The sequence below is a fragment of the Struthio camelus genome, chromosome 1, assembly GCF_040807025.1.
Source record: "Struthio camelus isolate bStrCam1 chromosome 1, bStrCam1.hap1, whole genome shotgun sequence".
NCBI lineage: Eukaryota > Metazoa > Chordata > Aves > Struthioniformes > Struthionidae > Struthio > Struthio camelus.
Genome location: NC_090942.1, coordinates 208,607,106 through 208,634,136, shown reverse-complemented (window position 1 = coordinate 208,634,136; position 27,031 = coordinate 208,607,106). Strand labels below are relative to the sequence as shown.

The following is a 27,031-nucleotide window of genomic DNA, read 5'->3' as shown; positions in this document are numbered from 1 at the left end:
ACATGGGAGCCAGAAGGAAGCCAGGAACATGGTTTGTAATTCTAGCAGTAGGTGTACGCAGGCCCTTTAGGCACCCAAGCCTCTATTCAAAAGGGTATTGTCGTGAGGGTATTGCATGTGCAGGAGTCATTTAGTCCACCAGTGAAATGCCATCCCCAAGAAAATACATCAGACAACAGAATATCCAAATGCCGTGGGAGTTTTTTTGTTTATTTTTGATTATCAAATCTAATTATATAAAGTGTAAATAAATCTGTGTAAAAAATCAGGGACATAATGTGCAGTTCAGGAGTTTACCACTTTGATTATCCAGAGGAGTAAAATATTTTTGGAACGCCCACAAGTACTAGATGTGAATTCTTTGTTTTTTGAATCACTCTCTCTAAGAGTTTGCAGACTTGCGCCCTGTTGGAAAGAAACACAAAACAAATATATTATACTGGAAAGGGATACTTCAGAAAATTATATTTTATTCTCATTGTTTTCCTCTTGCGTGGCCTGAGGAAGGTGATGCTTAAAGAGAAGTACCCTTGGCAAAATTTACACTCTGGGGTCAGTTCCAATTCTACCCCGTTTCTCATGCTGAGTAGTTTCTACCTCCACTGAGCTGTCCCGTTAACTTGGTGAGTGGGACAGTATGTCTCATTTTCATAGGGAGCAATGCATCACTCAGCCAGTAGCCTCACTCATTTAAATGGCTTTATTTACAGAGCAAGGTCCACAGAATTTGTTCTGCAATGCACAGGTGTGGAGGAAGTCAGTGAGCCAGGCTGTCTGCACTGCTGCTCCATGAGCTGCAATACGGAAATGGTAGTGGATAGAGTGTATCAGAATGTTTTTTTTCCCCAGGTTTTCTCCCCTTACTTCATCTGTGTAGTATGAGGAGGCCTTCACAATCAGGGAGAGTAGTGAAAGCTGTAACCCAGTGGGTTTTGTCTTGAAAATCAAATCTCATCGTGAATTTACCGTATAACTTCTGAATTCCTCGCTTATCATCCTCTGAAAGCCGGAAGGTTTTGGGGTTCACATATGAATAGGTAGGATACATCAGAGCACCAGGGACGTTTGAATGGGCGAGTCCCAGAGAATGACCAAATTCGTGAGCAGCAACAAGGAACAAATTAACTCCTGCAGCACAGAAGCATAGAAAAAGGTGCTAAAGACATGGCATTTCTTTTTAGCGTACAGAGAATCTGAATAAGCAGGAGAATTTGCACCTTTCGTTCCCTTGCAATTAAACTACGGAGTTCTGATAGTTTTTACTGGACTTTCTTATTTAACTATAATATTTTAATAAAAAACATTGCTGATGCCGTGAATAGGCATGCAGAGACCCCACATCTCTTTTCAACTGTCCTCTTAGCCAACCTTATTCCCACAAGCAAGTCATTGTAACTTTTCATACTTTGTGCTGAAAACAGAAGGTCATAGTCCTTGTTTAGCATTTGAAAAGTGCTTTAAAATCCATACAGAGCAGACATTCTGTAGCTGCTAAGGAACCACAAGCACTTCAGAAATGTAGTTGAAAAGAAAGAAAGAAGTTGGTACTGAAATACATGAAGTGTTGTGGAAAGCATTTCCTATGGCTGTGTTCTTGTGAAATGTGTATTTACTCTCCCCCCTTTCATACACACGTGTGGGTTTTACCATGATTGTACTCCGACCACGTTTCATCTTCATCAAAATGAGCATCTCCACCTAGCCCTTTTCCAGGTGCAAATGCATGAGCTAGTGTGTTACCTCTTCCATCAAAAGGATATCCATCACGATGCTCTGCATTTGAAAAGAAAGAAATGTCATCAGATGGCATCAGTTGTAATGTTTAAATTCAGCAGCAGGATTTGTGTCACTTGTTTGCATTAGTTGTGCATTATCATTCCTTAAAAAAAGCTTCCTACAATAGCAGAAAGTTAAGGTTTTAAAACCAAGGAGCAAGGATTGCTCAAATTCATGACTTACTTAAGTTCAGAACTTACATATGATCATGAAGGCTTACTTGCAGAACTGTTTACTATTTTTCCCTTTGGAAATCTGCCTCATTTTGTTTATGTTTCAGAAACAGCTGAACAGTTTTTCTGAACCTTTTTCAGAAATGTGTTTTTGAGGCAGCATTCAGGGATTATTTCAGCAATAACACTTAAGGCTTGACAATGGTATAAGGACCTGAAAGTTTTCACCGTTGGAAGATGCTGGGCAGCTTTAGTTGTAGATAACTTCTCTTGCATTGATTTTAGTGGAGGCCAAGGATGTAGGATAAATAACCATGCTCCTGAAGAGCTGAGGTCAATTCGTCTCTAGCCTTGGGGTATAGTCTGTTATATACACCTGTGACAGTGCATGTGGGAAATTACCATTTGCTATCTTGAGTGCAAAAGCTGGCAGGACAACATATTTGTACCAGCTCTGGAAAATTCCCTTTCCCTTTTGGGGCACCCTCCTGGCTGATTCTATTCTATTCTTGAATGCCATTTCGTGTCCTTTCCCGCAGACCACATGGAAGGACCAGTGGGCATGACGATGCCTTGGGGCAGAGTTAACACAGGCAGAAGAGATCTTGTCCCAGGGCATGACAAGAGGGATTAAAGCCCATTTCAGCCTGCAGGATCCTTTTTCACTTAGACTGGCACACTAGTAGAGTTTTCATAGCAATATAATACGCTTCCAATGAGCGAAGCAGGAACTCAGAATGCTTTGGTGTTTGCTTGCAGTTGTCTGCCTGTGAGGAAGGTGTCTGATTTTCCCTTATAGTTGATGGACATCTAGTAAATGTAGTTAATTGAGCTACAGAACAAATCAGCTGAGTTTTAGGTAGGCTTTTAGTTTGACCAAGTACAATTAGCTTAGATGCCAGGCACAAGTAAAAGGTATGTCTACATTTGTGTATTAGTTTGGATCACAAGTGAGCTTTTGAAGTGACTCTGCTGATCACCTGCATTTACCATGCTTTGGCTTGCACCTTGGTGCAGTCTTGGAATGCACTAGTGGGATTCTTTCTAGAAGAAATTCAGCCAGAACATGCTCAGGTCCAAACCTAATGCACCCCAGCTGCCAAAAATTGTTCAGTCCAGGGAACCACATTAGAGCTAGATGGAAAGAAACCTGACCGAAATATGCGTCCTGTGGATGCTGGGTCTTCAGCACCAGCTATTTTTTTCTACAGATCTGTTCCCTTTAGTCTGCACTACTTGTCAAGGCAGACATAGCCCTGAATATCTAGATTTAGGTGTCTCATTCCAGAGCTGAATTCCATTTCACAGGTGTAACTCCCAAGGGATTGTCTAATGGTTTCATGGGGGCGAAACTACTTCATAATATATAAATTTGATGGCGTGATAGAGAGAAGATAAACTCTATGCGAACTTCAGAATAATTCTAAATTAATAATTCTTTGTTCTTTCTTAAAGTTCTGGCTATAAAAATGCAAACTGTAAGTCAAATATGGACCACTGTATTTTAAAAATGGCAAAAGTAATCTCACCACGACGTGCAAATGCAACCACAATGTCTGCATCTCCCCGAAAAACTCTTTTGAACTGCAGTGGAGTCACATCACTCCATACCATGAAAGCCTTGCTTATTGCTTCATCCACTTTTGCTTGCGGTAAATCAGGTGTATAATTATCAATCCTGGCAGCAAAAAGAAATAGATTAATGACATTTAGGCATTTAGGTAAAAAGGACTCCCTCATAGTTAGGTACTAAACAACCCCTTTCCCTGTAAAACCTGAAACATCACCGACCTGTAAGTCAAATATTTGTTTCTCCACCTTGGATTTCCAGGAAATGTTTTATAATCTGCTATATCAGGTACTCCACATCTGGGCTGGTTCATAATTTCCTTTGTTTCTGCATTTAATGTTCCAGTTACAGTCAAGTGGAAAAACCTCTGCATTTTTTTAATCCTCTCTTCTAAGCTTTGGCTATCTGTTTTTCTAAGAAGTGGAAAGAACTTATCAAGATATGTCTGAAAGAAGAAAAGGAAAATAAAAATTAGTATGTATGTCTGTGATCTTTCACTAATTGCATTTTATATTTGATTGTATTGTTTCATTGTCCTGCAATCATGGCTAATGTTAGTTGCATTTTTTCTTCCCATTTCAATTTACCAAATGCTAACTCTCTGTAGTATAGAGTAGCATATATACAAAGAATTGCAATAACATCAAGGCATTGTAAGAAAGCAGTCCTTTTAAATAAATGCAATTTGCGGAGCATTCATATCCACAACCTTCCAAAATAGCATATATAATGTTTTGAGATGTTTTAAAAATATCATGCCTCTCTTAATTTATTAGTTTGGAACTTTGCCTCTTTAGCGAATTAGACTCAGGGAGTCTAAGCCAGTCAGAAACTTTAAGCTGTTTTCTATCACCTCTGCAAAGTTTGTGAATGTCTCTGTAATTGTTATGTTAGTGTAAGATAATATAAAAAAAAATGAAAGAAATGGGGTAGTTAGGTCAAACATCTAAAATAAATCAGGTTATTCACCATGCAGCTACAATGTCCCACTGGTAACATACCTTTACACTCTCCAAGTCTATGGAGTTCCATGAATGTGGTTTAAGTTGTGCCGGAAAAGCAAGACTCTGAGGTAGGAGAAGGGCAGCACAAAGAAAGAGGTATTGCATAGTGCTCAGCCTTGCAAAGGAACCTTGCTGAAGCCAAAAGTGTTCAATCTGCTGTCTCTCAAGACCACAGCTGTAATGCTTATATAGATCCTGAGAGCTGCATGTGGCAATCGCGTGCATGACTCATTTTTTGGTGGTGTTACTGTAGTGGCATCATTATTCTAAGAGGTAAATGAAGGCATGTTAAACACATCTTCCTGTTGACTTCCCTGTTGATGTCATGTCACAGCTAGCAGCCAGCTTTGGCTCTCTTTTCTTATTATTGCAGCAGTGAAACCACAAGGGTATAGGGAAGTTCAATTTCTATAACTTCATCAATACAGTTACAGTACAATCTCTTCTTATTGCACTTCCTCCAAAGTTCCTTATACACAAATGTTTTAAAACAGACATTTGGCCAGACAGTCTGCCTGTATTGGCTTATGCAGAGGCTGAGATGAGATGGATAGGAGTGTTATGTCATTGAAACAACTGACGTTTCCTAGGGAGCCTAAGACTGCCTAGCTAAATTTTCAACTCAAGTTCTGTTGTCAGGAATCTTGTTGCTTCAGGAAATCCAGTTCACTGAAGTTAAAGAGGTTTCTGCTGATTTCACTGAGATCAGAAGAGGAGCTCTTTAAATGTACCGCTAGAAACAGGAGGTTGTGGGAAGCCTTTATGTCTTTTATCCTAAATGAGATGGTCTCTGAGGAGATTCTCTTTACATTAGATTTATTGAGATATAAATCAAGAATGTGTTTCCACTAGAAAAAAAGAAGGGAGCTTACCCTAAAATATGTGGAGTCATCTTCTACTTTCAGTTGTACCAGTGCAGCCTGCTGGAGCTCCACAAAGCACCTGAGGAGTAAACCAGAGCTGAGGTGGACAGCCACAACCTCCCTGGTCCTGTGAGACAAAAACTGGTCTCAGCTGCACCTCACCAAACACCACTGAAAGTGATAGCTTTTGAGCATTAGAAACATCAGTCCAAAGCTTGGCCTGTGATTTCTTTCAGGAGGTGCAGTTTTGTGACAAGGTTACCTCTAATCTGAAAGGAAAGGGTACATAAATGGGAATAGACTGTCATTGTTTCTCACATTAGGATAGCTCATATGGATATAGTTAAGCATGTGTGGAAGGCTTTTTGAGTTTACTGGCTTAAGTCCGGTCTACTGTTTGATGTGAAGAGAAAGACTTTTGATTTCATATATGATTTATACAATAATGCTGCTAATCATGCAGAACAGAAGTACGCTAACAGTAGCATATTATACAGTTATTCAAAGTATGGGGCTTCCACTTCATATCCAAACCAGCTCAGACACCCCTGATGTGATCATTTTAATATATTTTTGATAGGCCTACAGGAAATTTATCCGTTTCCAAATTTTAAAGCTTGATAAAAAAAAGCTTTTCTATTCTTAGATGCAGGTTACTCCTCAACAATGGACTTGATATCTAACTGTGATAGTAAGTAGTGTCTGGCCCAGGGGCTGGACGGCAGGACAGATGAGGATGCATTTACAGCACTTTGAATTCCACGGCTCTAGAGTAAGTGTAGTACTGATTGTTTCCTCACGTATACAAGAAGAATTTGAAGGCCATCAGAGCCCCATTCCCGCTGACAGACTATTGAGCAACTCAATTTTTTTAACTGGACTATGAGCAAAACAAGAAAGGAGAACTCTGTGTAAGCACTAAAGCTTACTGAGAAAGAAAGGACATCATGTTCCATTTTATTTTTTGCTGTGAATTTGTTAGCTCCCCTCTCTTTCTGCAGAAAAGAGATGGTTTCAATGAACATTAAGAAGATATTAAACCAAAAATCTTTCCTTGAAAAGAAATTTCATTTCTTTGGGTCAAAATCAATGGAAATCAATAATTCCAATAAGAAGATCAAAATAGATACTGATTTTCACATTTCTTACCTGTGTGAATTTTCCAGACTTTATTTTTTTGTCTTGACTTAGAATGACAAAAACTGTTGTAGATCAGGAAAATAATTTCTTGCCCAAGCATCCTAGTCTCACATCATTCATCTTCAGCAGAGAACCTGTCCCTATGTCAAACAATTTGATCTGTGTAGAAAAAGGGTAGAGAAGGTTCAAGAAAGGTCAGAACAAAAGCTGTTACAGATATTTAATAATAGGGGTTGCCATAGCCACACCGTGAAAATGTGCTCTGTGCTGTAAAATTCTGTTAAGAAGATTCACAATATTGCCACTGAAATGTTTACAACGTGACATTTTCTGAGGTGACTAATCCTGCTGTGAATAAGGATGCTTAACCAAACTGTCCTATGAGAATCCTTTATGGTCTAGAGAAAACCACACATGGGCATGCAAGCTAAAATCTGAGCCTCTTTCAGACATTTTGTGCTCTATAGCAGAATGAAAAAGTGAAGTAGAACTGAATGATTCAGTGGTGAATGATCATTGTTTGCTGGTCATTTGACTCGGACAGGAGGCTTAACTGGATTCTGGCCAACCTGAATGAAGCCAACAGGAAAGACAGCCTTTTAATGTAGGTCAAGAGCTGCTCAAACGTCTTTGTGAATAACAAGCAAAAGGAACGGCCAGAATTCCTGGGAAGTGTTTTGTTTGTGTCATCTGTGAATTATGCAATATGATATTTAAGCACCTACTAAACCAGGTAGTTCTGGCTTCGTATCATCTCTAGGATATCCAGTCTCTTTAAGTTTTATTATCTGGATATCTAACTTGACTGAAAAAAAACCCCTTCAAACATGAAAACTATTTCTGCAGATTGAAATCTTCTTTTACATGGCAGTTACTTGAGGCTAAACCCAGTGAGGCACAACTTGCTTCAGAACTTGAAGTTTCTGGTATTTTTGCAGAAAATGAGCGTTCGTTCTCCTTCTCATCTCATCTCCATGCAGTGTGCTCCTTTTGGATACAAAGCTGCCTCTGAGCAGCACAAATCTGGAGTCCTCTGATGGTTATTACTGGCCATTTTTCTTGGCAGGGACCTAGACAGTAGATAGAGGCACATCTCTATGGTTTCTGTGTGCCATTTCCCTTGATTATACCCCTCCGGGGGTTCTCTTCAGAGGAGCCAGGGGGTCTGTATCCCTATTGAATTCTGGGCTGTGTATCCCTTTCATAGGCTGCCTGAGGGAGGAAAACTCCAGTTTTTCAGTCTGGGGCATCTGCCATGGCTTCAAGGCCAGGCATGGGCCAGCCGTCAGCCTGTCCCTGCAGAGCAGCAGTCCAGCTCCTCCCTCCTGCCTGGCTGCATCCAGGTGCGCTGAGCCATTTCCCAGCGGGGTGCACCTCATGCCCCACAGGTTCAGGGGAGAAAAAGCCTGAGGAAGGTATTAGACGTTCAGGCTCAGCGCTAACAGTGTGACAAGAACTAACACGCTTCAGTTGCTAGTAATTAAACAGTCAGGCTTAACATATCTCAACCTGTGGGTTTAACCATCCATCTATGGTGTCTACAGTTACATTACCTTAAAAACTTTTTCTAGAATAGTTTAACTGGGAAATTGCTTGTCAAAAAGATGTAAATACAGAGACAAGTTTTTACAATAGTCGTCTTGAGCAATAAGCTACAAAGGAAATTGCATTCCTGTAAATGTTATCTACCTGCGTTAGGTCTAACATCTTTTGTGTTTGAATTTATCTACTTCCTTAACCAGTGCCATGGATCAGGATTCTCACTTTCCTCCAGGTGACAGACATGTATGGATCTCTCAGAATTTTCCATGTAAGTAATTTGCTGTATTCGATTTAAATTGAGGTCATAAGGTACAACCTGTGGGCGTATGCACTACTTCCTTCCACCGAAAGCCGAGACACAGGATAGCGGGAAGAGGAAAGGGTAGAAGGCTGGTCACCTGCATTTCACTGCAGTATGGAGCCAAACCTAGCCAGGGACAGGAGCCGTGCCATAACCTCATCCAGCTAGCTTTCATGTATGAACTACCTTTTTGTAGCTGATTGTCCACATTCATTGAAGTCTGGCTCAACCCTGCCTTTGAAGTACTGGGTCAAGATGCAATCTAAAGCCCTGTGGATGTCTCGTCCTGCCAAAACCATATTCCTTCATGTAGAAAATCTTTAACTTAGTACCTGGACTAAAGTAATCTCAGAGTGCCTTCAAGTCTCACAGCAAATCTCTGTGGTAAGCAGAGTCCCATGCAAAACTAGTCATCTCATGGTGTTGTAAGGGGAGACAGAGTACATTGTGGTAGTATGGAGAGGCATACTATGCTCCATCTGTTCACAGTAAATGTAAAGATTTGCTGGAGCCCAAACTAAGGAGCAGTCAATGTCTGATGTTTTTCCTGAAGATCTGCACACATCCGTACTGGACTGGGACAGCACCGTGAGCTTGGGCTTGGGTGATGACTGAGGCCGAGGTTTGAAAGACAGGGTAGAGACAGCGAGACTTTATGTTCTTGTATCTTTACCTACGCTGAACCTCAAGGACGTGCACAGGTCATTAGTAAAAGTATTAGGAACATAAATAAAATTAACTCAAAATTGTACATTTAGAATGATTTGCAAAATCCTGTTTCTAGCAAAAAAATAAGCAGCCCCCCCAAACACCAAAGAGATAATAGACTTCATTCTGATCTGACTCACACTAAAGTACATCTGGAGGAATTACAGACATACGACTTGGGTTTATGCTGTAGTATGAAAGTTATGAGATTGAATTTGAACGCAGTCAGCATAAGAATGGTGCAGATTTACCCCATGTTTATTAAAGGAAGCTGAGACTCTGCTAAGAGAATAGAGAAAAAAATAAAATCAGCTTTAAGTGCATGGATAGGTCAATTCTTTTTCACACAAATTTTTCCCCTAGAAGTTGAGAGGTATGATTGTCTCTGAATGATTCCTTCTGTCTAGAATTATGGCTGGCCAAAAAAAAAAAAGAAACTATGCTTTTTGGAAAAATCGCTACAGAAAAAAATCTAAGGTACTTCAGCTCTTTTCATAGATAGGCACTGCTTCGTGAATGGAAAGCTGATAGCCTGTTGGTCAGGCAGCTCCTCTGGGTGGGGGATGGGTCCTTCTTCTATAAGAGGGAAGGAGCTGATCCTGGGTCTCTAAGTGAGGCTCTGAGTGCCTGCACAAAAGGATCCATCACCCTATCTCCTCATTTCTCTGCTAAAATAACTCTGCTTTGTGCAAAAGTCAATGGACTAAATGAGATTCCCCCATAACTCAGAGAAGCATGCTATTCTGGGTTGGCTCTGTGTAGTTTTGGCCAGTAATTCTATCTTGACCAAATTCTTTTTCTGAAAAAAATCAAATGTTGTGCTGTTGTCTCTTCCCAGGCAGGACTTCATAGTTCTTGTTCTACTTTTATTTTTTCTTTTTCAGTAATCAAGTATGTGGACAGTAACACCTACTTGTTGGTAAACTTAGTTATACCACTAAAATATTCTTTTACCAAAAATTTCCTTCCTAGACGAGAAGCTGCAACCTCTTTTCAGACAAAGCAAATTATGCTGAATTTTGCAGAATGGTGCAATTTGATTTTGGCACCATGGAAAAACTGCACAACCAAAAAAGGACCACTTGGTCTCAAGTGGTAAAGAGTGAGTCAAACCAACAGTCTCACTAAACTTTAGTGGAACAGTTGTTTGTGTAACTGCTTACTAGCCTGAGTGGTTGCTCAACCAGACTCCAAGTGACTAAGCAAATCACAAACAAATGGAAAGGGAAGAGAGGAAATTTTAGAAGATCAGTGAAGTCCATTCAATCACATACTAATAAAAAGTACTGAGATGGCTTAGCGTTATAAGAAAAATACTGTTCTGAGTCTCTTCAAGTATATTCTGATTTCTTGGGAGGGCATATCCTTCTACTGTGTTTTACACAAACTGTCTGTTATGCAGCAGAATCAAAGGCCTATACTTGCGAGGGGAGAGTAACCCTGGAGTTTGAATTCAATTTGAGGTTTGTTTATGTCTGAATCTGTTCAGTCAGATTGGGCTTAGCCATGGGACTCCACTCTGATGTGTGAAAGTTCAAGCGGTCGTGGAAGAAGGCCAGCATGGATGAGTGGGACTGAGTGAAGTCAAACGCAAAAAAGAAAGCCTGCAGAAGAAAGACACGGGGATAAGCTATTTGAGAGGGATACATACATTTTTTCCAAGCATGCTGGGGTGGATTTAGAAAAACCAAAACTCAGCTGGAGTTGAAACTAGTGATGATGTGAAGGGCAATAAGTACATTGGCAGCAAAACGAAGACTAAGGAAACTGTGGTTGTACCACTCAGTGGGACAGAAAGTCTAGTGACTAAGGACATGAAAAATTTCTCTATTTTTGCTGGTAAGATGTGCCTGCATCTTTCCCAGGTCCTGGAGGCCAGTGGCAGTGTGGCAAAATATCTTCTGAAGCTGCCAAAATAATCAATGTAGACATTACCAAATAAAAATATTCCTTTTTCCAATTTAAAATGATTGTTTCAGAATTTGTTTGCTCATGACAAAAATAAATACAGAGCATTATAAAAGCTGAAGCAAACTGTATCAGTTGACCTAATTTATAATGTTTTTCAGATTATTTGCTTCAAAACAATTTGAGATTTTGACTTTGACATTGGAAAACCTCAGGGGACACAAAAACCATTTCCCAGCAAGTTTTTTTATGTTTGTACTATTTATTTGAAATATTTTTCTCTCTATTTCTTTGAAACTGAGGTATAACACTTCTAGCTAGATTCCTAAACAGGATGGGTTAGTTGTGACGTGCAACTGCCTATTAATCTCTATCTGCTATAAAGAACATTTAGCTGATTAGTTAGAAGTAGTTATTTACGTTACCGACACCTGAAGTGTGATAATTTCCACCCAGAGACTGTCATCCTTAGCTGTAAAAAAAAATCCTTATCATTTCAGCATGTTTTAATAGAAGTGCTCCTGACTCCATCTGTGATGCATTTATCCTAGATTTTTCCACAAAATTGAGAGAAGAAATATAAACTGATATAGCCACAAGACCTCTTAACAATTCTCTTCAGTCTGCTATGATGGATGTATAATTTAAAGGCAGTTCTGATCAATTAGCTGTTAAAAAATAATTTTCTTATTGAAAACAAAAGATATAATAGTTCACATTATAGACATTCTTGCACTGTTGTATCGATGGTTATTTGTAGAGCACTGGAGCACCTTTCACCTCTCTTTTGGAATTTGCTTTGTGATTTCTTATCTGTTGTCTAGTTTAGGCCTTCCACCTTTCCAATTTCCTGCTTTTCTACATTTCAGTTTGTTTTTTTTTTCCCCTCAGGTCTCCTCTCAGAATTATTTAACAATTTGCCAATGCTTCAGAGCTGCTTGTGCCTCCAAAATATTTGACAAATGAGTATCTTACAATAGTATATGAAATGTATATAATAATTGGGGACCTGCTGGTGTTGCAATAGGCTTTAGCAGGAGTTTGACAGTATCTAATTTATTAAAAGCTAAATAAATACATTAATCCACACACTTGGCAGATACTGTGGTTTTCATCTAGAAAATTAATGTTTAAATGTCAGTTCATGATTTCCTGCAAATACAGTCTCCTGCCTTTTTTAGGGCAATAACTCCACTTCAGACAAGATGTTACTCAAATGAAGCACTAACCTTGTTCCTGTCTCTTTCTTCTCATTTTCCTTTGTTCTAAGAAGCAAATTTTTTCTTTGTTTTAGCCGTTCCTGAGAACGCTATTGGCCAGAACCAGGAATCACAGAGACCATCTAAAACAGGATGTAGGTAGGTTTTAGAGATCTTTCAGGCCAATAAAAAGGGAAGAGGGAATTTTGTGTCACAATTTTGGGTTGCCAAAAGTCTACCTAAGTAGTGCAATGAGAGTAGATCTGGAGGGTGAATCAGTGGGTGCTGAGGCCTGGACATCCATTTGGTGGGCTTTTCAGGGTTACTCCAGACAACTCAACGTCTGGTCCAGTGGGATGAACATCCATCAGTGGGTAGGTGCACTTTCTGGCTTAGTACCATCCGAAAGGATCCAGTTCACTCATGCCCAGACTGCTCCCCAGTGTGAACCAAACTGTGATGAGTGGGGATAGTCAGGAGACTAGTTTCAAAAACGCACTCCTGATCTGAAATAGAACGCTGACAGAGGCACACCCAACATCCTGGCCCTTCAAAATCAGCTTGATGTCATTACATTTTCTATGAAGACAGTTATAATTACTGACTGACTGATGGCTGACCACAGGTCAGGAACAATCAGCTTTTGTGTACTTTAATCCTTTATGGTTCTTTACATTAATGTGCAACAAAAGAGGATTACACATTAAAGGAAGACTCTCTCCAGTCCTGGCTCTGTGTCCCAAAACTTTACCGTAGCCTCATAGTTTGCATTTTTACATAATGCACGTTTACATTTTTGGGTAATGTAAGTGGAGGAGGAAACTAGTCTAGTTAACCTGACTGATGAATAGAAAATGATGCAATATTTTGCATCAAATATAGTACCTTTTCCAATTAAAATCTGTTTGCTCCCCTATCTGAACAGGATCCACCTTGCCTTGCTGTTACTCTGGCTTGCCCTGTGTGTAGTTGTCATTTATTGCTGTGTAAAGGGTGGAAGGAATTTGACTCCATAGCAGTGGTAATAGATCTCTTTTGTAGTTGCCAGTGACAATACCACAACAAAGAGAAAAAATATCAGCCCTCTGTATGTTTTGTAAAGTCCTAATATAGTAGTTTTTCTGTAATTTATAATTAGTTTAAATTCACTGCTGGTGTACAGTGAAACCAGAGTTGTAGTATCAGGAATGACTTTCGGCTTTCTATCTAGTTCACAGCAGAAGGACGTTAGACTGTATTGGTTGTCACAGGTGCTGTATTGTGCAATATGATGTCTTCCCAACTACTGAGAAAAAAAATAGTCACTTAGATAATGTAAAAGTTTGCAAGCAAGAATGGCTCTTCTTGCGGTTAATATAGACAATTTTGCCATGACAATTTGTTATTAAAAGAACAAGTGCATCATATTCTTCATGACCCCAGGATTTGTAGAATTATTAGAATTATCGTTAAATAGTATCATTCCTTGCCTTAGTCATTAACATAGTTTCCTGAGAAGAAATAAAGCTTTCATATCATTCTACTTTCATTTGGTATGTCTGATCTAAAGCACTGAGGTCAGTTAAATTAATTACAAGAATACAGCAGCAGATCATAGAACAGCTCTATGTTTGCCCACTAAGCCAGATTTGTAGGTGCTGTTGTTTGCAAGCAAAGTTCACATGCTCATACTAGAGGTCTTTTTTGATGCAATAGTTTGGATCAATGTTTGACCAGCTGTTTCTGTTATGGCTGACAATTTTCTCTAAGGGACCGAATGGATGGGTGGCCCATCATATATAGCTTATAGTGTATTTTATAATGCTACAGAATTCAGACTCTGTTGCAGTAAGATATTTCCCAGAATTCTTTTACTGTAACTTTCATGAACTCCTATGGGTCTTAATTCTTTTCATCTTTGTCTTGTAATGGCAACTTAAAGTGAAAAGAAAGCAAATGTAAATTCAGAAGAGATTTTACTCATTTACTTTTTTTTTTTTTAAACAAGGTACAGTAGCATACCCCCACATATAACCCAAACTCTAACTTTGCCTAAGATACTCTCACTCTTAGCCCTTCTCTATATTCTCAGTCCTTTTTCCAGAACAAGGGACATTGGCTTCTGGCACTTCTCCTGATCCTCTCTGAGCCCAAGAACTGACACGAAGCACAGAAGACTAATCAGTTTTAATCTTCTGTATTAGCTGGTACTATTACCTCCACCTTCTCCCATAACACACCTAATTCAACTCAGGATTGCAATGGATCTAGACAGCACACTGAAATCTGGGTTATGACTTCAGCCTTGTCTTCTCCAGACACCACAGCATATCAGTAACCCTTTTCCTAACAAAACTCTTCTACAAGAGTTTATTTGTTCTTACTCTATTAGTCACTTGGCTGAATGGCTTATTACAGCAACTTGATCCTTCAATTACTATTCTCTCCTCCCCGCCCCCACCTTATCTTTTAGCTTTTGCACTAACTGGCCTACTTGCTGCTTTTTGTAGTTTCCTGATTAGGTGATTACTGCTGAGCAGTCTCAGCTCAACTTGCACAGATGAAGGCGGACTCAATCTGAAGGACATTGGCAGAGGCAGAAGGCATAATATATATTTGCCTAGTTCAGTGCTTCTGAGATGCCTGAAAAGATCAAGTACTATTAAAATTGAAATTATAGCAATAAGTGAATCTATGATCACTGTAGAAAGTGAGAGTGAAATAACAGACATATGCTGTAGCAAATTTATCCTTAGAAAGATGTGAGGTGTGTGGAAATTTGGTACAACTGTTTCAATGCTATATATTGAAGGAAGAGATCACAGAAAAAACATATTTGTCTCTTACATGTTGAGAGCCAAATCCCTTCTGACCTTTTTCTAAAAAATTGGGATCATTTTTATTAGTATCTCATTGAAAGTAATTTGTTTTATTTTCTTAGAAACAAACTTGAGTTCCATAGCTTGTTCTCCCATATATTAGGCTGAGAACAGGGTTTTCATGTTGGCATTCTGCACAGGCATGTCAGAAACCCAAGGGAGCCTGAAAAATACTGAGGGCAGTAACTGTTTTGTTGAGGCTTTGCCTAGTAAGTTATTGTTTATATGTCCATATTTGGGATAAACACGAGGAATATCAGTTTCTAGTGGTCTGTGTAAATGATTAATACTAGAAATAAGAATTTACAAACATAACCATTCAAAAAGATGATTTTAAATACTGGAGTTAGGAAACAAAATCAACTAGATCCGTTATTTTGAATCAAACATTTAATTTAAGTAAAGGTATCATAGGTAGAAGTGGTGAAGCCTTTGAAATTTGGAGGTACACATTAAAGTACACTATGATACACATTTAGTTTGGAAACACATAATTTGGCCTGCAAGACCCAGGAAAACAGGCTGCAATTTAAAAAGGAGTTGAAATCATGTGCTGTGCTTGTGGTTAAATATTGCACATTACCATACAGAATGAGGAACTGGTTAATAGTAGATCACAAGCTGAATGGGAGACAAAAAATGTTATTCTCTTGTGAAAAAGGCAAACATCATCCTGGAAGTAAAACAAATGAAATCATCTTTCTGCTCCACAGGGCACTGATAAGTCTCTCACAAAAGAGACTTATCATACATCTAGAAAGGGAGAGACCAATTGAAGATAGCACAGAGGTGAGCACTAAGCATGTTATCAAGGGAGTGAACTATGTGGAAGGGGTCAAGGCAGTGGGGCTGCGTAGTCTACAGAAGAGAGGGCGAAGAAAGACGTGATATTATTCCACATCTACATAAGCAGTAGCAGTAAAGAGGAAGGAAGGAAGGGTTTTCAGTGTCTGCTGCAGATAGGAGAAGAAATAATGTGCTTTTATTGTAGCAGTGAAGATTTAGCCTTGGCAGTTAGGAAAAAACATTCTGACATGAGGATGGCTGAGCATTGCAATAGTAGGAGTTCAGCATCTCCATTACAGGAAACTTTTAAGAATAACAGGTTAAAAAGACAGCAGTCATTTATGCAAAACTCTCCTTTCAGGAAAATTGGAGCTACCTTTGCGAGTGTCATGTTGGGTTTTAAAAAGTCAAGAGCAGAATTGCCAGAATTTCAAGTGTCTGAGTTTTACATCTAAGTTACAATGGCAAGAGAGATTTTCCAGGTGCTAATTTGTTTGAACAGATATACCTCTCATATATCAGTTTTTGCAGTGCTGTAGGTACACTGGAAGACCCTATACAAATATGTATATGCTCAAAGTTGCATGCCTGCAAAGGAATGTTCAGTATTCAGTTGAACATCTACAGGCTGACTGTATCCTTTTGATCCTTCTGATAGACTGAACAGTAACGTCGAAACCATGCATTAGCCTATATGGAAAACAGGACTTTTTTCTCTTTGTAGTTCCTTGCATATTCTTGAGAACCAGGAAAAAAGTAAGTGAAATCTAGAAAAAAATATTAATTTAATCTTATTTGCTCATAATTCCTATAGCTATGTATTGGACTATGACGTTTACTGAGGTTAGGAAAAATGATGGGTGTGCTGGAACAAGGCCAGCATTGATTTTCTTGACCACAAACCAATATGAAGAAAAAGCAAAAGGCTGAAGAACATCTATTTTTTGCTCTGTGATCTGTAGTGATGATTACTGCATGCCAGTAGTCTCAGCAGGCTCTGCTTGCCATTTTATGACCCTATAACCATTCTAAAATAACCATAATTTTGTTTCAAGTATAAAGAAAATAATTTACAGGCAGGACTGATACATGTAGCCTAACTGATGGAACTAATTAGTATCTACTGCAAAGTGAAGTGTACAGGTAAGGAAATGCTGCATTTAAACTTTTTACTTTGGCCTAACATTACATTTGCCACTCATCGCCCCATTCAATGCTGCATTTGCATCGCCTTCAATCCCTGGCAAAGCTTCTTGGATTTCTTTACCCCAGTTCCATTGCTTTGTGAATTTCATCAAAACTGAATAAAAAATGTGTATTTCTAGTTATTCTAGAAAGAGCTAGATCAGAATGGTATGAAAACAGCTGATTCTACTGAGCAATCTGTAGCTATTCCCATACTATTATTTATTAGCAAATAAACAAGGGTATATTAACATTATTGTATTCGTTTTTGCGTTAAAACTAGGTCTAAAATTGCAAAAAGCAAACTACACTCTTTAGTCTAGATTTTTAATTTATACATTGGAAGGAGCATTCCTGCAGTAGTAAAGACAGTCTGCCTCACTGTATGCAGAAGTGCTGAGGGCTTGAAGGAAAAGTTTGTGCGGAGGTGACCTACACAGTCTGGCCCCAGAGGTGTGAAAAACTTCAAAACGGGGATGAAAACCCACTTACAAAAACACCAGTCTATCTTTAAAAAAGAATAGGCCAGAGCTTACATGCAAGCATGGGTCACTGAGAACTTGGACCAAACTCTGAATATTGATTTTTCTTTTATATTCTGTTAAATTTCAGGACTTTAAACCTGTAGAGATGTCATGGTGCCTTTCATCCATTTTACCGAAGTATCCCTTCCCAAGAGTAAATAATAAATATTCTCACCTAAAGGGGAGGTAGAAGGAAAGGGAAATATGAACCCGGATGAAAAGATATCAGTAAGATCACTGTGCATGTAGTCAGGATAATAGCAGTCAATATAGTCAATAAGGCAATAGCCAATAACAAGAAAATGTATTTTCTGGCAGGAGCAGAAATTGCTATATATGAATCCTTCATTCTATATATATGAATCCTTCATTCTTCTGCATTCTGGATTGTTGTGCAGTATGTAACATATATTTAGATGGTACTAACTCCTTCACAGAAAAAAATGTTATATGCTGATACTAAAGTTGATCCAGGTGTGAACTGCTGTGTAATCACTGCAGGAAAGCATAGACATCTGGCCAAGTTACTATTTTTTTGTTATGAACTGTGACATGGTATGGCTGACATAGTCTCTGGTAAAATGGGAAGCCTTATTCATCCAGCCACCAATACTCTCTCTGAATACTTCTGTCTTTATGACCTGGTATGTGCCTCCTCCTGTGCCACAGCACTGCCTGCACACTTTGCAGTTATGTTGCCAGTTATACTGGAAAGGAATTAAGAGTAAGGCACAGTGCCTCCAGTATTTATGTCTCACAAAGAACAAGGTCTTTTTGATCCTCTTCATGCATGCTGCAGGATAAACATGAGTCACAGTGGTGGGAAAATCCACACTCACGTATGGACTGTACTGACACTTCCGTGGTCAAACTATCCAATATTTCATACCTGGAAACCATATAACGAGAAAAATTGATGTAGGAGAGGTGCTCTTACTATTTGTAATACAATTCAAATGGCATTTTCTGTGGTGCCTTCTGTTAGGTAGGATTTTCAAAAGCGCTCAAATGTGACACCACTTGTCCCAGTGTGATCAAAGAGTATTTTAGTATTGACTTCAGCAGAAACAGGCCAATGCTGGTTGCTTTGAAAAACCCCACCTCCTGTATCCAAGTGGCATGTAAATAAATGCAGAAAGCCTGACAGGCTAAGAAATAAAACAAAGGGAACTAGAATAAACAAGTTAGCTGCTTTGAATGTGATTTTTGTTCTAGTAATTCAAACTAACCTTTAAACTACAATTATTAGAAGCAAAGTAATATCTCTTACTGCTGTAAAAAATCAGATAGGAGTGCATTCAAAACTTCTGAAAATAAGAAGGTGAGTTGAAAAAAACACTGAAAAAACAGCAGTAGGAAGGTATCTACACATCTGTGGGAATAAGAAAAAAGCTTTTTATTTCTATTGGATGTTTATGGTGATGTGGATATCACCAATACAGTGAACACCAAAAGATATGCTTTCTTTCTTTTTGGTGATTTCATAAGCCACATCAACTTGAGCTTTAACCTGTGTGAATTAATTTTGAAGGAAACCCTCCATACTGTCTGTTATTTGGTACTTTCTGAATCATATATGCCTAAAGAAAAAAAGTGCTTAAAATTTCCCTGAACAACAATATATCTCATTTTTAAACTGTTCTTCATGCTGTAATTCACTCACCACTATTTAGAATAATACTCAGAAGTTCCATGGGATTACAGAATCACAGAATCGTTTAGGTTGGAAGGGACCTCTGGAGATCATCTAGTCCAACCTCCCTGCTCAAGCAGGGTCACCTAGAGCATGTTGCCCAGGATCACATCCAGACGGGTTTTGAAAATCTCCAGGGAAGGAGACTCCACCACCTCTCTGGGCAACCTGTTCCAATGCTCTGTCACCCTCACAGTGAAGAAGTTTTTTCTCAGGTTCAGATGGAATTTTTATTTACCATTATATTTATGTCCATACATATTATGTCCATATACATATCCATACATATTATGTCCATATGTTATGTCCATACGTTATGTCCATACATTATGTCCATATGTTTCATACATATCCATACATATTATGTCCATACATTGTTTTCAGGAAAAAACAAGCTTATTATGCCTCTAAGATGCAGATCATTTAAAAATAAGATCTGAGTGCAAATCCTTAGCTAAGAAGCTCTGCCAGAAGCTAGGATCTCTTTGCTTGAGATTTGTGCTGTACTAATTGACCTATGTATTTTCTACTAATTTGTTGAACATAGGCACACATTTAAGTTTCACTGAAGTTAATGAGATTTAAGTGCTTTCCTGAGTGATGGCAGAGTTGCTTCCATTCCTAAATTTAATTTCTGAATTCTTTGCTAAAATCAGGACTAATTTGTTTGTATAAAGTTTTAAAAAGTACTGAGTATTAAGAGAATCTAGTCAGATTTAATTAATGTGCTCACTGCTGAAAGATATTCAAGAATGCTGACAGCAACAGTTTTGCTGCAGCTTGACAATGGTCTAGAAACTATGAAGAGGTTATTTACTTGGTCTAAAGTTTAATAATTGGCTAATGAATACGTTAGCATAGAATGTGCTCTTGAAACATTTAGGTGACAATCTGAGGCGTGCAATAACATGTTAGTTAACAAGGTGTTGTGTATAGTGATAGTGAACTTTGCTGATGGAAAACAGCACAGCTAGGCACAGTCAAAGAGGTTCCTGCAGAGCACTGATGATAATTTCTTGACCCAGGTGGTGGAGACGCCAACAAGGAGAGGTGAGCTGCTAGACCTTGTACTAACAAACAAAGAAGGTCTGGTGGGAGATGTGAAGGTTGGAGGCAGCCTTGGCTGCAGTGACCATGAGATGGTGGAGTTCAGGCTCCTACGAGGAGGGAGCAGGGCAATAAGGAGGATTGCAACGTTGGACTTCAGGAGAGCTGACTTTGGCCTCTTCAGGAACCTACTTAGGGGAATCTCAAGGGACAGGGCCCTAGAAGGAAGAGGGGTCCAGGAGAGCTGGTTGATATTCAAGCATCACCTCCTCCAGGCTCAAGATTGGTGCATCCCTCTGAGTAAGCAGTCCAGCAAAGTGGGCAGGAGACCTGTGTGGAGGAGCAAGGAACTCCTGACAAAACTCCAACAGAAGAAGGAAGTATATAGAGCGTGGAAAAGGGGACAGGCCACTTGGGAGGAATACAGCGACGTTGTCAAAGTGTGCAGGGATGCGACAAGGAAGGCTAAGGCCCATTTGGAATTAAATCTGGCAAGAGATGTCCAGAACAAGAAGAAAGGGTTCTTCAAATACATCAATAGCAAAAGGAAGACTAGGGAAAATGTGGGCCCTCTGCTGAATGGGGCGGGTGCCCTGGTGACGAAGGATATAGAGAAGGCAGAGTTGCTGAATGCCTTCTTTGCCTCAGCCTTCACTGCGAAGGCCAGCCCCCAGGGTCTGGAATTCCCTGGGGACAAGAGAGGAAGGCTGGAGAGAGGAAGACTCTCCCTTGGTGGAGGAGGATCAGGTTAGAGATCTTTTGTCCAAACTTGACATCCACAAGTCCATGGGCCCCGATGGGATGTGCCCACGAGTGCTGAGGGAGCTGGCGGATGTTATCGCTAGGCCACTCTCCATCATCTTGGAAAGGTCCTGGAGATCAGGAGAGGTGCCTGAGGACTGGAAGAAAGCCCATGTCACCCCAGTCTTCAAAAAGGGCAAGAAGGAGGACTCAGGGAACTACAGGCCTGTCAGCCTCACCTCCATCCCTGGAAAGGTGATGGAGCAGCTCATCCTGAAGGTCATCACTAAGCATGTGGAGGGCAAGAAGGTGATCAGGAGTAGTCAGCATGGATTCACCGAGGGGAAATCATGCTTGACCAATGTTATAGCCTTCTATGACGGAATGACTGGCTGGGGAGATGAGGGGAGAGCAGTGGATGTTGTCTCCCTGGACTTGAGCAAGGCTTTTGACACTGTCTCCCATCACATCCTCATAGGTAAACTCAGGAAGTGTGGGTTAGGTGAGGTGGATTGAGAACTGGCTGGAACCCTCAGAGGGTTGTGGTGAATGGCGCAGAGTCTAGCTGGAGGCCTGTAGCTAGCGGTGTCCCCCAGGGGTCAGTGCTGGGCCCAGTCTTGTTCAATATATTCATCAATGACCTGGAGGAAGGGACAGAGTGCACCCTCAGCAAGTTTGCTGATGAGACTAAACTGGGGGGAGAGGCTAACACACTAGAAGACTGTGCTGCCATTCAGAGGGACCTGGACAGGCTGGAGAGCTGGGCGGAGAGGAACCTCATGAAGTTCAACAAAGGCAAGTGCAAGGTCCTGCACCTAGGCAGGAATAACCCCATGCACCAGGACAGGCTGGGGGTTGACCTGTTGGAAAGTAGCTCTGCAGAGAAGGACCTGGGAGTGCTGGTGGACAACGCGTTAAGCATGAGCCAGCAATGTGCCCCTGTGGCCAAGAAGGCCAATGGTCTCCTGGGGTGCATTAGGCAGAGTGTTGCCAGCAGGTGGAGGGAGGTGATCCTGCCCCTCTCCTCAGCCCTGGGGAGGCCACATCTGGAGGACTGTGTCCAGTTCTGGGCTCCCCAGTACAAGAGAGACATGGCGCTACTGGAGAGAGTGTAGTGGAGGGCTACCAAGCTGATGAGGGGACTGGAGCACCTCTCCTATGAAGAAAGACTGCGAGAGCTGGGCCTGTTTAGGGTGGAGAAGGGAAGACTGAGAGGTGATCTCATCAGTGTCTACAAGTGTCTGAAGGGGAGGGTGTTGAGAGCATGAGGCCAGTCTCTTCTCCGTGGTGCCCAGTGACAGGACAAGAGGCAAGGGACAGAAACTGAACCACAGGAAGTTCCATCTGAACCTGAAGAAAAACTTCACTGTGAGGGTGACAGAGCATTGGAACAGGTTGCCCAGAGAGGTAGTGGAGTCTCCTTCGCTGGAGATATTCAAAAGTCGTCTGGATGTGATCCTGGGCAATATGCTCTAGGGGACCCTGCTTGAGCAGGGAGGTTGGACTAGATGATCTCCGGAGGTCCCTTCCAACCTCAACCATTCTGTGATTCTGTGATTCTGTGATTCTGTGAAAACAGGTCATTTGCAAAACTTGTCACTGCATCAAAAGTTAGGGAAATGTTAGATTTCTCTGCTTTTTTTGTTCAAGGACCTCTCAACAAAAACACAGGTACATATGCCTATACATTTTTAAAACTTAGAATTTGAAATGAACTATAATTTGCAAATAAATAAATTTTATTTCACTCAGAGGCCCATTTGGAGCTTTTTTTCAGTCTTTTTACCCAAGATAAGTTTTTGAACTGTATTTTCTCACCTTCTATAGCTATATTCTCTAAGGACTACCTTTGCCTGCAGAGCCTACATAAAGAAAAACACCACTACTTTGAATAAATCTGTCTCTCTCCTTTGAGTATTCTTGGATATGCCTTGCTGATCTCCTAAAGATGATGTTGTTTAAGCTTAAAGTAAAGCTCAAGGACCCTTAGAATACAAACTGGATATTCAGGCTGCCACACTTCTATTTTAAAACATCAAACAATGAATCCAGTGTTTATATAACCTGAGATTAAATGTTCAAAGGAGACATTCACAAATCAAGTATAAAATGGAGCAATATGTCCGAGACAGGGCAGCCTTGCTTAAAGACTCATTACTATTACTTTTTCCATTATTGGAGTAAAGTTGAGGTTATCCTAGTCCTATAGAACATCACTCACTTTTCCCTCTCACTGACTACAAGAAGAAATGAAGATCCCTCGAAAGTTTCCAAGAGTAGTAAATCTGCATACCATGTCATTCAATGGACCCTCACAGTTCTGGAAATTACTAATCTGAATGATGGAGCTAGGTGAACATTAAACCATGCTTGCCTGTCTTGCTCCTGCCACCATTGCCATTGCGAACAGGATTATTTTGTGTTTAATACATACCGGTTTAGATTTATTGTTTCTTTTGTTTTCTTTGAGGCCAAATAGTCACTTCCAACGACAAAAGCCCACAACTGAATACTTAAAAGAACATCTGCACGTATTTGCAACCACTGCATTGCAGGGCAAGTCACTATTTTAAATTCTGAAATGGTCTCTAAATGTTTGGATTTGTTCCAGAATGTTATGCAATGAAAGGTGCTCTTCTTGAGCTAATTTTACAGAGGGCATATGTGTTTTGTCTCTCTAGCTAAGTATACTTTTGGGATCTTTTTGAAAATGAGGACTAATATAGCTAAAAGACACTCATGTATCTCAATTATTTATAATTATACCATTCCTTCCAGCCCTCAGTTAATTGTTCATCAAATTTTAGGCTAGAATGCATGTTATTATGCTATGACATATTCCAGGGGGGGACTGAAGCCTTGCTATTCACAAGGGAACCATTTCAGTGCAACTTGCCGTTCAAGGACTGTATCAGATCATCATGGGGAAGGTAGAATTCCCCATTCTAAGCTGAACAATTTATTTGTTGGGCACATGAGAGAATTTGGATCTTTGGAGTGCTCCTACCCAAGAGAATGGCCAAATTCATGAGCTACTGCACTGAACAAGTCATATCCTAACAACAACAACAACAAAAATACATGAGGTTCAACATCAGATTTGAAAGTATAGTTCAGATTTCATAAGAAATGTATAGTTTATTGTTTGGCAGAAGATTAATTTGTGTCTTTGGTGATATATTGTAATAAACCAAGCATACAGAGACTTCAGGTTTTAAGACCAAAATCAGTAATAGTTGTAATCATCTAATTTTCATTTTCTTCATAGCAAGAGAAAAAGAATTTTTACTAGGTTCTACAGAGTTAATTTCATATATTTTGTCTTTGTATTTTAAAGCACCTGTTTTAGAAGTTTCAGCATTCTGATTTGAAGAGTTCACCTGGCAGAGAATCCTCCTGCTTGACTAATGGTGGATCATCCAAAAAATCCCAAATCACCTTTGAAATAAATCAATCTTTAACTTCTGTCATTGAATTCTATTATGTTTTTGTCTGCATTTCTCTTGGGTACCAGTGCTGCAGTTATTTCCTTGATGAAAGCCAAATTTGGCCTGAAATTATGAACACATCTGGAAATGGGGTTGAGAGGAGAGAAATGTATCAGCGATGAGTACTTAAAAGAAATGTATGTATCTTGGTCAGATGCAGCAGCAATGTGGATGGCGAACTGAGAGAGGCTGATGAATGACTGCTACTAGGAATACGTGTAATAACCCTAAACCTTCCATCTGGATAAACCTATTCCTGGCTTTAGCTAGAAAATGGAAGGAAGCAAAAAATTCTTTCTAAAAGAATTCTTATAAACTGATTGTTCTTCAATCCTCTGGTATAACACAGTACAAAACCTTTGGTTTAAAAAAACCAGTTTTGACTGCAGGTCAGCGTGAATACGCTTGCTGAATGGCATGATTGTTAGCATGCGAGTGTTTTGGGATTTTCACACTTCCTTGTTTGCCACATCATCATTCTGGGCAGGATCCAAAGCTCATGGAAGTCAGTGGAAAGATTTCACTGGTAGAAGGCAGATGACTGAATCAAGCCCTCTCTAAGCTCCAGTGACTTTGCTGATTAGGGAATTGATTCAGTTTTCTGCGGATAGATAGATGTCTAATGCCACCTGGGACGTCCTGCGGTCTGAGGCACCCATGGACGGCTGGCAGAAATGACTCCAGAGCATGGAGAATGTGGCTGTGCTGGAGCCCTGATTGCAGGCCAGGGCAGGCTGGAGGCAAGGGAGTTTCAAATAGCACTAAACATCTAAATCTATGTACGTTTATGGGCAACTGAAACAAATCCTAGATTTCCGTTGACTGTAATAGGAGTTTAAATACCTACCTCACATGCAGATACATTCTGGTAGCTTAATCTTGAACTGAACCCTACCTCAAGTGTCTTCAGACACTTTGGACCAATCTCCCTTCTTGGAAAACTCTGAAAATGAGGTAGAATCTTCCATTGCTTTCAAAGATTCATTTGTGTATTGACTGGTAGTTGGAGTGTCCTACCTTTTCTATAGGAAAATTGCCTCATGTTCACAGTAGTTTGTGTGCCAAATATATGTTAATTTCAATAGGTACCTTCTACAAGTCAGTCCATTTATTTAAAGACCTCCGTGTGGGCTGAAGAGCCTAACTTGAGTCTACTTTTTCTGTCAAACTGGGTTTGAATTTATATGATATTTGTTCTTTTGGTGAAAGTAAAAAGAGGATCGTCAAAGGAAATTACATTTCTGTAGTAATCTGTAGCTATGTGTTGTGCTATGTTCTATAACACTTTGAGAAAGCAAACCAAACTGTTCCATCAACTGCACTGCTTGGCTTGTGGGACGTATCCCATTGCTTAAAATTGCTCTTTATCTAAGTGAATGCCACCTCCTATTTCTCCTGCTTCTTCCTATCTGTGTATGTGACCCTTTACCACATGAGGGCCATCAAATGAGAAAGAGTTTCTATGCTGTAGCAAAGTGCACTTTAGAATTTAGCTGGCAGTTTTTGGAATTAGGCAATCAACTCAACCAGAAACTACTGTAAATTGAACACAGAGAATAATAACATTTGAATTTTCCTTCCATGTTAAACTGGCTTTCTTTCAAATCTCTGATATGTGTTAAGTCAACAGCTCCTGTATTCCCAGCTGTGCGATGAGCAACATTTAGGGTTCTATGGAATTAAAAGAATACAGTCTGAGTAAAGACTGTTTTTCTCCAAAATAGAGAGTTGCCAGGCAGTGATTTCTGAGTGCAGTGGTAAACTGATTCTCTGAAGGTGTCTGTCTCCTGGCCAATTCTGCAAGAATGCGTCATGATTTCACCTCCTCATGCTCTTTCCTTCCCTCATTCCAACTTGCCCCATTATGCCCTATCATATTTACAATGTGCATCTCTGATTTTGTTTCTAATGCATATTTTGGTAGCCTTATGCCACTGCAACTAATGCAATTCGTTCAATAGAAGGGAACTTCTCAGAAGAGAAGAGCTGGAATAATCTAATTGAAATATTTTAGTCATCTGACTTTAGCCATCTGAAAATTAGTTTTCTAAATCTCAGTCATCATATTCTCTGTACTGTCTCTGTATAGGTCAGTTAGTCTCACCTTGATCACTGGGAAGGTGATGGAGCAACTATTACTGGAAACCATTTCCAGACACATGAAGGTCAAGAAGATGATTGGATCAGCATGGATTTATGAAGGGGAAGTCATACTTAACCAACCTGATAGACTTCTATGAAGAACTGAATGGCTTATGAAGCAGGGGAGAGAAGTGGGTGTTGTTTATCTTGACTTTAATAAGGCTTTGACACTGCCTCCAGTAACATTCTTATCAACAAGTTGATGAAACGCAGGCTAAATAAGTGGACAGTGAGGTGGACTGAGAAATGGCTGAACTGCCAGACTCAGGGGGTGGTAATCTGTGGCATGAAGTGCAGATGGAGATGAATCACTAGTGGTGTCCCCAGAGGTTGATACTGGGGACAATAGTGTTTAATATCTTCATTAATGATCTGGACAATGG

General features: G+C 39.9%; 1 protein-coding gene and 1 long non-coding RNA gene across 2 annotated transcripts in view; one reads left to right on the top strand and one right to left on the bottom strand.

The window, feature by feature from the left end:
• Window positions 1-26,725, top strand: part of LOC138065830 (uncharacterized) — a 29,330-nt gene extending 2,605 nt beyond the window's left edge. Inside the window, exons 3-5 of the long non-coding RNA XR_011138898.1 lie at window positions 8,269-8,336; window positions 12,280-12,343; window positions 26,596-26,725. This is a non-coding gene — a long non-coding RNA (uncharacterized lncRNA). The remainder of the gene's footprint in view (window positions 1-8,268; window positions 8,337-12,279; window positions 12,344-26,595) is intronic.
• On the bottom strand, window positions 182-4,763 carry MMP7 (matrix metallopeptidase 7). Its single transcript, XM_009686766.2, has 6 exons — window positions 4,521-4,763; window positions 3,741-3,964; window positions 3,479-3,627; window positions 1,648-1,773; window positions 967-1,128; window positions 182-405 (listed from the first exon to the last, which is right to left on the bottom strand). Exons 1-6 carry the CDS (start codon window positions 4,746-4,748, stop codon window positions 383-385), a joined length of 912 nt encoding a protein of 303 aa, XP_009685061.2. The 5' UTR covers window positions 4,749-4,763; the 3' UTR covers window positions 182-382.
• Window positions 26,726-27,031: the final 306 nt, after the last annotated feature.

Coding starts and splice junctions, on each gene's coding strand:
- MMP7 (XM_009686766.2), bottom strand. CDS start 4,748: ATGCACGCGATTGCCACATGCAGCTCTCAGGATCTATATAAGCATTAC. Junction 3,965..4,520: donor TAGACTTGGAGAGTGTAAAG/GTATGTTACCAG, acceptor TTCTTCTTTCAG/ACATATCTTGATAAGTTCTT. Junction 1,774..3,478: donor GGTTGCATTTGCACGTCGTG/GTGAGATTACTT, acceptor TTTCAAATGCAG/AGCATCGTGATGGATATCCT.